Source organism: Ursus arctos, unplaced genomic scaffold (genome assembly GCF_023065955.2).
Source record: "Ursus arctos isolate Adak ecotype North America unplaced genomic scaffold, UrsArc2.0 scaffold_37, whole genome shotgun sequence".
Taxonomy (NCBI): Eukaryota; Metazoa; Chordata; class Mammalia; order Carnivora; family Ursidae; genus Ursus; species Ursus arctos.
In genome coordinates this window covers 420,106-427,908 of record NW_026623053.1, presented here as the reverse complement: position 1 = coordinate 427,908, position 7,803 = coordinate 420,106, and the positions used below count along the sequence as shown (strand labels likewise).

Here is a 7,803-nt window from a genome sequence, read left to right as displayed (position 1 = left end):
GTGATTCCCACTTGATCATGACATATGATCCTTTTAATTTGTTGTTGAATTTGGTTCCTAATATTTTGTTGAAAATGTTTGCATGTACATTCATCAGGGATATTGGCAGTAGTTTTCTTTTCATGTAGTGTCTTTTTTTTTTTTTAAGATTTTACTTATTTTAGAGGGTGAGGAAGAGAGGAGAGGGAGGGACACAGGGGAAAGGAGAAGGACAAACAGACTCCACACTGAACGCAGAGATCAACACGTAGCTCTATCCCTAGACCCTGAGATCATGCCTGAGCCAAAACCAAGAGTTGGACACTCATCAGACTGAGCCACCCAGGTGCTTCTTGTGATGTGTTTTTTGGCTTTGGTAATGCTGGCCTCATATCCCCCCTCAGTAACAATAATTTGGCAGCCAACCATGGACAAAAGTGCCTTTGTGGGAGCTTTGGGATCTAGTTAAGAGACTGTGAAAATCCCAGTGTAACCCATGATCCATGAGGGCCATTTTGAGTAGGCAGACCCATGCCCAGGTGGAAAACTCACTGATCTAGTGTCTGGGTACAGATTCAGAAACAGCTGCAGTCTCCCTGTGGACTTGGCTAAACCATATTTGGTCTTGGTCTCCCCACCAACACCATCTATCCACCAGGACCACTAAGAGTCACACTCGCCTATGCCACAGGTAGCAGTCCTGAGAACCTCAGACCTTGAAGTGGCCTGTGACCCAATTCTGGTCCCTTTTAGCCACTAGTTGTGTATGCCAAGGGACTGGGTGGTAGACACATCTGTCCGTGTCCCTGAGGCAGGCCCTCTGAGCTTGGTCCAACTGTAGATCCTGATATGGCCCTTTAATTCAGTCACAGGCTGGGAACACTCCTGCTGCCAAGCATCAAAAAGTAAAAGTACTTAGGAATAAATTGAATCAAGGAGGTGAAAGATGTGTACACTGAAAACTGTAGGACATTGATGAAAGAACTTGAAGACACAAACAAATGGAAAGATACCTTGTTCCTGGATTAGGAGAATTAATATGATTACAATGTCCATACTACCAAAAGTCATCTATAGATCTAATGCAATCCCTGTCAAAATTCCAATGGCATTTTTCACAGAAGTAGATAAAACAACCTTGAACTTTGTATGAAACCACAAAAGACCCAAATAGCCAAAACTATGGAATACCGTTCAGCCATAAGAAAGAAGGAAATTCTATTTGTGACAACATGAATGAAACTGGAGGACATTATGCTAAGTGAAATAAGCCAAACACAGAAAGAGAAATATTGTGTGATTTCACTTACATGTGGAATCTAAAAAAGTTGAATTCATCAAACCAGACAGTAACATGGTGACTGCCAGGGGCTGGTGGCCAAGGATGGGGGTGGTGGTGGAATGGGGAGATGTTGGTAAGATGATAAGTTCTGGGGCTTTAATATGTAGCATGGTGACTATAATTAATAGTATTGTATTGCATACTTAAAATATGCCAAGAGAATAGATCCTAAGTGTTCTCACCACACAAAAAGTGTAATTGTGAAAGGTGATAAATGTGTTAATCAACTTGAGGTGGTACTCATTTCCTCACAATGTATACATATATTAAGGCATCGTTAACTTGTATAACTTCAAAAAACTCACTGTACAACTTAAATACATATAATTATTGTCGATCATACCTCAATAAAGCAGGAAGAAGAATGAAGGAGAAATCTATACTTTCTCATAAAAACAAAACCGAGGGAATTCACTGCCAAGTAGACTTGCACTATGAATAATGTTTAATGTTTTCAGGCAGAAGTAGTGTGATACCAGACCGACACATGGATCCACCAAAGAAATGAAAAGCAGTGGGAGTGGAATAAAAGAAATATGTATGGTAGCAATATGTTTTGTTGATGGCATAAGTAAAAGTAGAATTTATGACAAAAAAAAATCACCCAAAGGATGAGAGTGAGGAATTGGGGATATACTGGTGTAAATCTCTTTTACGACACATCAGGTAGCGATATTATTTGAAGTTAGACGTCGATTAAATGTTTTTAATCCTAGAACAACAATTTAAAATATTTTAAAAAGATATAAATAATAGGGAAATGATGAAGTTAAAATGGATTCATAAAAACTAACACAAAAGGGGGCAGAAAAAGAACTGATTAGATAGAATAAATAGAATGCAATTAGCAAAATGGTAATTTTAATCTAACCATATCAGAAATTGGATTCAATATAAATGATCTAAAGAAACCAAGAGACTGGGATTATAAATTAGAAATAAAAGGAAGACCCAACAATATGCTGTCTGCTTAAAAAAAAAAAAAAGACTAAAAGTAAAATAAAATCTAAAAAATAATTAAAAAAGTAAAATACATACTATTCAAACATTAAACAAAAGAAAGTTGGAGTAGCTACATTATATTAGACAAAATAGACTTCAGAATGAGGAACATTACCAGAGAGAAGGACATCTCATGATTCAAAAGGGGTCGTTTCTTTTCTTTCTTTCTTTTTTTTTTTTTTCCAAAAGGGGTCATTTCTTGCGGAAGATATAACAGTTCCAAAGGTCGGAGGTACCCAACAACAGAGCTTCAAAATAGATAAGCAAAATCTGATCAAGGTGAAATTAATTCAAAGAGTGAATTTTACTGTATATAAAGTAAAAAGAAATACATTTAAAATAGAATATATTAAAGATGATTCCACTTACATAAGTTTTAAAACAGGTAAATCTATTTTTTAGTGGATGAATAAAAAGTATAAAGCAAAGACGTTTACACGAGAAGTTAGGGGGAGAATTAGGGGTGATAAAAACAAAGGGACTTCCAGAGTTCTTGTGATGCCCTACTTGTCTTTGGTAGTGGCTATTGGATGTTTGCTGTATATTTATTATACTTTACATATATGTTTTGTGCATTTTATGCTGCATATTGTATTTTATAGGAAAGTTGTAAAATAATTTTTAAAATAAAACCATGGGGAACCCAATTGAATCAATTCTTTTCCAAGTATCATGCTATGTAAAATTTTGCTTCTCTGATTTATATTGTCTCATTATACAATTAGAACACTATAATTTATTTAGCTTCCTTTCTTGCTTTCGATTCTGGGATGCTCAAAGATGTTTATTCTGAAATTGAAGTTTTATTTACTGATCTGTTTCTCACAATATTATGTTTCTTATGTATGATGAGTGTGCTGGTGTGTCATATATTTTATTAAGCTTTTTTGTACTTTATTTGGGTGTGTATTTATACCTACTATATCTTCTGACAGACATCTGACAGCATTCTTTTTTTAAGACATCCGTTTTTTTAGAGCAGTTTCAGGTTTACAACAAAATTGAGAGGAAGGCACAGAGATTTTCCCATATATCCCCTGTGTGAGTGCACACACACACACACACACACACACACACACACTCCTCCATTGCCTCCCCCATTACTGACCACTCACCAGAATGGTACATTGTTACCAAGGATGAGTGGACATTGACATCATCATAAGCACCCAAAGTCCACAGTTTACCTTAAAGTTCACTCTTGGAGTACATTCCATGGTTTTGGACAAATATATAATGATCCAGCCATCCTTATAATAGCATACAGGGTATTCTCACTGCCCTAAAAATCCTGTGTCCTCTGTTAATCTTTCCTCCACCTCCACCCCTCGCAAGCGTTATTTTTTTTTCCCTGGGTCTCCTTAATACAGTTGGAAAAAGTAGACTCTCCAGGGCTGCCAATCACAGTGCCTTAGTAACAAACAAGGAAGCAGCACAGCGCCTGCAGGCCTCCCTAGCACCAAGAGCACATGCACAACGGTTGCAAGCTAACTGGCTGCAGGTGCACTCTCCCCAACGGCTTCCGGGCAGGAGCCAATAAGGCGCATGCTCAGGCACAGACTTCCCCACCCCCCGCCTGGCGCCTGGCTCTGGAGTCCACTTTGGCGTGGGGAATGGCCTCCGGTCCTGCAGCGCCGAGCCGGGCTCCTGAGCCCCAAGTAAATCTCCAGGGAGAGACTCGGTCAGCCCAAGGTAGGGAGGCATGGCCAGCCACATCAACTCACTGTTTGAATTTTTAATCTTGCTGTTTGAACACTTTTAAGGTTTCCTTCTTGTCCCTGATATTCTCCTGCCGAATGTATCAAACCTAAGCGGTAAAGTTTGAATCTTGGGAAACATGGTGGAAATGCTTCTATGTGGGTCGTTTTTTACCTCTTACCCTGTATAAATCTTTTTATTGTCTCCATAGTTTTGCTCTTTCCAGAATGTCATAGTTGGAATCATACGGTTTGTAGCCTTTCCAGACTGGTTTATTCCACTTAGTAATAGCATTTAAGGTTCCTCCATGTTTTTTCATTGTTTGATAGCTCATTTCTTTCTCTTTTTTAAAGTTTTTATTTAAATTTCAGTTAACGTATAGTGTAATATTAGTTTCAGGTGTAGAATTTAGTGATTCAACACTTATTCAACACCTGGTGCTCATCACATGTCCTCCTTAATCCCCATCACCTATTTTATTTTTAAGGGAAATTCAATTCTTTGTTAGAACTCTTTAGATCAGTGTTTGCAAACATTTACCTGGGGACAGGGACTGAGAACTACCCACACCATTCTTTCCCCAGCTTCTGCCTGAAGAAGCGGGACTTAGATGAATAGAGTAGCAGCAAGGTCTTCCACTTTATCATTGCCTGGCTCCTGCTCCTGGGCCTGAAGTGCTTTTATGACCTGGTAACTGGGTCCTGGGTAGCGTTGGTGGACCTCTGGGTCACTGCCTCCTGGGCTGCTGCAGGGTAGCTCCAGGTGGCCGCCTTGCGGGCTGTGCCGCGGGGGAGCTCCGTGTAGCCTCCTGGCGGGCTGCGCAGGGGGGGAGCTAGGGGTAGCCTCCTGGCGGGCTGCACAGGGGGGAGTTCCGGGTAGCCGCCTCCCGGGCTGTGCAGGGGGGAGCTCGGGGTAGCCTCCTGGCGGGCTGCGCGGAGGGTGGGGGGGGGGAGGGGGGAGAGCTCCGGGTGGCCGCCTCGTGGGCTGCCCCGGGGAGGAGCTCCGGGTTGCCGCCTTGTGGGCTGCGCCAGCGGTAAGCTCGGGGTAGCCTGCAGCACGGGGTGGGAGGGGGTAGCTCCGGGAGGCCGCCTCGCGGGCAGCGCGGGTGGGGGGGGGGTAGCTCCGGGTTGCCGCCTCCCGGGCAGCGCTGAAGGGAGCCTCGCAGGCAGCACCGGGGGGAACTCCGGGTCGCCACCTTGCGGGCTTCGCTGGGGGGAGCTTAGGGTCGCCGACTTGCGGGCAGCGCCGGGGCAGGGGGAGCTCCGGGTAGCCTCCTGGCAGGCTGCGGGGGGGGGGGGGGGCGGGGGGAGCTCTGGGTGGCCGCCTCTTGGGCTGCGCTGGGGGTAGCTCCGGGTAGCCTCCTGGCGGGCTGCGAGGGGGGGGGAGGGGGGAGGGGGGGAGAGCTCCGGGTGGCCGCCTCGTGGGCTGCGCCAGCGGTAAGCTTCGGGTAGCCTCCTGGCGGGCAGCACGGGGTGGGAGGGGGGTAGCTCCGGGTAGCCTCCTGGTGGGCAGCGCGGGTGGGGGGGGGTAGCCTCGGGTGGCCGCCTCTCGGGCAGCGCCGGGGGGGGGGGGGGAGCTCTGGGTCGCCGCCTCCCGGGCAGCGCTGAGGGGAGCCTCGTAGGCAGCACCGGGGGGAACTCCGGGTCGCCTCTTTGCGGGCTTCGCTGGGGGGAGCTTCCGGTCGCCGCCTCGTGGGCAGCGCCGGGGCGGGGGGGAGCTCCGGGTAGCCTCCTGGAAGGCTGCTCGGGGGGAGGGTGGAGAGCTCCGGGTGGCTGCCTCGTGGGCTGCGCCAGCGGTAAGCTTCGGGTAGCCTCCTGGCGGGCAGCACGGGGTGGGAGGGGGTAGCTCCAGGTGGCCTCCTGGCGGGCAGCACGGGGTGGGAGGGGGTAGCTCCGGGTTAGCCTCCTGGTGGGCAGCGCGGGGGGGGGGGGGGTAGCCTCGGGTGGCCGCCTCTCGGGCAGCGCGGGTGGGGGGGGGGTAGCCCCGGATGGCCACCTCTCGGGCAGCGTCGGGGGAGCTCCGGGTGGCCGCCTCAGGGGCAGCGCTGAGGGGAGCCTCGTAGGCAGCACCGGGGGAACTCTGGGTCGCCGCGTCAGGGGCTTGGCTTCGCTGGGGTGAGCTCCGGGTGGCCGCCTCGCGGGAAGCGCCAGGGGCGAGCTCTGGGTCACAGCCTCGCTGGCAGCGGGGGGGGGGGGGGGCGGAGGGGGTTTGGGGAGCCTCGAGGGCAGCGCCGGGGGAGCTCTGGGTCGCAGGCTCGGGGGCAGCGCCGGGGCGGGGGAGCTCCAGGTAGCCTCCTGGCGGGCAGTGCAGGGTGGGAGGGTGTAGCTCCCGGTAGCTTCCTGGCAGGCAGGGGGTGGGGGGTAGCTCCCAGTGGCCGCCTTGCTGGCAGTGAGGGGGGGGGCTTACAGGTGGCTGCCTCACAGGCAGCCTTCAGGGGACCGCGGTGGTCGCAGCCTCGCGGGCAGCCTCAGGGGACCGCTGGGTGGATGCGTCCTGGGCAGGGACCTCCTCTGAGCTTTGTGCCCGGAGTTGGTGGTGATAGTCGGCTAAATTCATGATCATCTTGGCTACATCTTTCTGGTAATAAGGCCGACCAAATTCAAGATATCAGCTTCGCCCTCAGGGTCCCACTGGTTAACATGAAGTAGGGTCTGTGATACACACTCCACATGCCGGATGTGCTCTCTTCCAGCATAAGATCGCTTCCACCAGCCAGCCTCGAGGTGAACTGCCTTCGGACTCTTCAGCTACTCCAAGTGGAACCAGTAGGGCCGCTTGCTGAGGTTACCGAGCACGTGAATAGCGTCCCTTCTCGCTGCTCCACCTGCACGAGCATCGGAAACCGCCTTTAAGAGAAGCAAACTGGTATGTGCGGAGACACACGTGCTTTCCCGTGGTTTTAATGGGACCAGTGTTCCTGAGGGGTTGGAATGACTTTTTCATGGAAAGCCTATATATATAGGACCTGGGAGCCTCCCAGTTCAGTAATATGATTTTGTTAGATCCGTGTTCACATTTATATTATTATGACCTTGTAAATAGTATCTGTAGCTGCAGAGTTTGCTACAATTTCTTGCATAAAGTTTTGTTTTTCTTGATGTCATTAATTGCTCTTTTGCTCAAATGCTTCTTTTTCTTTTAAAATGCTTATTTTTCTACCTCCTCCTTTATCTCCATACTCCCCAGCTGTGTAAATTTCTTCTCTGGACCTTCACGCACAGCAGGAACTTTATCATTTCATCTTGAGAGTACTGCTCCTTCAGTCTTGACTGCTCCAGTCTGGGTTAGCTGCTTTCAGTCCCACAGTCCTGTGGGTTACTATAGCCTTTCCTGGTCTTAGATCCTGGGCTCTCTGGATCCCGTGACTTCCTTTCTTTTGTGTGCGTGCACATTTGGTTTTGTTGTTGTTGTTTGTGAAGTAGACTTTACAGTAGTAGCAAGAGCACCCAGGCAACGATTCCTGAGTTGCTCTGTGATCATCTCCAAGAGGACCCTCGTTTTTTATAATTCTCTTTCCCACTTTATTTCTGATTAGCTTCCAGGAAGCTGAGGATGAGGTAGCTGAATTCCAGGAGGGAAGCAGAAAATGAGAGACAGAGTTGTGGGCACAATTAGTTTAGGCTGAATGAAGAAATAGAGACTTGCAGGCTGGTAAGGAGACTGAAGCTTGAAGTGGAAGCTTTGAAGGCAGTGGTGGCAGTGGGTGCCGATGCCTAATGTGCTAGGTTTATCAAAATGAGAAATATACTTTTTCAGGTGGAACTGAAGAGCGGTCATCAACA

At 48.3% G+C, this 7,803-nt stretch overlaps 1 protein-coding gene across 1 annotated transcript; it reads right to left on the bottom strand.

Annotated features, from left to right (window-relative positions):
* Nucleotides 1-4,701: 4,701 nt before the first annotated feature.
* Nucleotides 4,702-6,857, bottom strand: LOC130542528 (uncharacterized). The gene is made up of 5 exons (XM_057306370.1): nt 6,810-6,857; nt 6,461-6,598; nt 5,520-6,403; nt 5,050-5,303; nt 4,702-4,949 (listed from the first exon to the last, which is right to left on the bottom strand). Exons 1-5 carry the CDS (start codon nt 6,855-6,857, stop codon nt 4,702-4,704), a joined length of 1,572 nt encoding a protein of 523 aa, XP_057162353.1.
* Between the last annotated feature and the right edge of the window lie 946 nt (nt 6,858-7,803).

Excerpts from the sequence above, each read along its gene's own strand:
- LOC130542528 (XM_057306370.1), bottom strand. The coding sequence starts at position 6,857 with ATGCTCGTGCAGGTGGAGCAGCGAGAAGGGACGCTATTCACGTGCTCG. Across the intron at positions 5,304-5,519 it reads CCCGCGCTGCCCACCAGGAG|CCTGCCAGGAGGCTACCCGG; the intron begins GCTACCCGGAGC and ends CCCCCCCCGCAG. Across the intron at positions 4,950-5,049 it reads CTACCCCGAGCTTACCGCTG|CCCGCCAGGAGGCTACCCCG; the intron begins GCGCAGCCCACA and ends CCCTCCGCGCAG.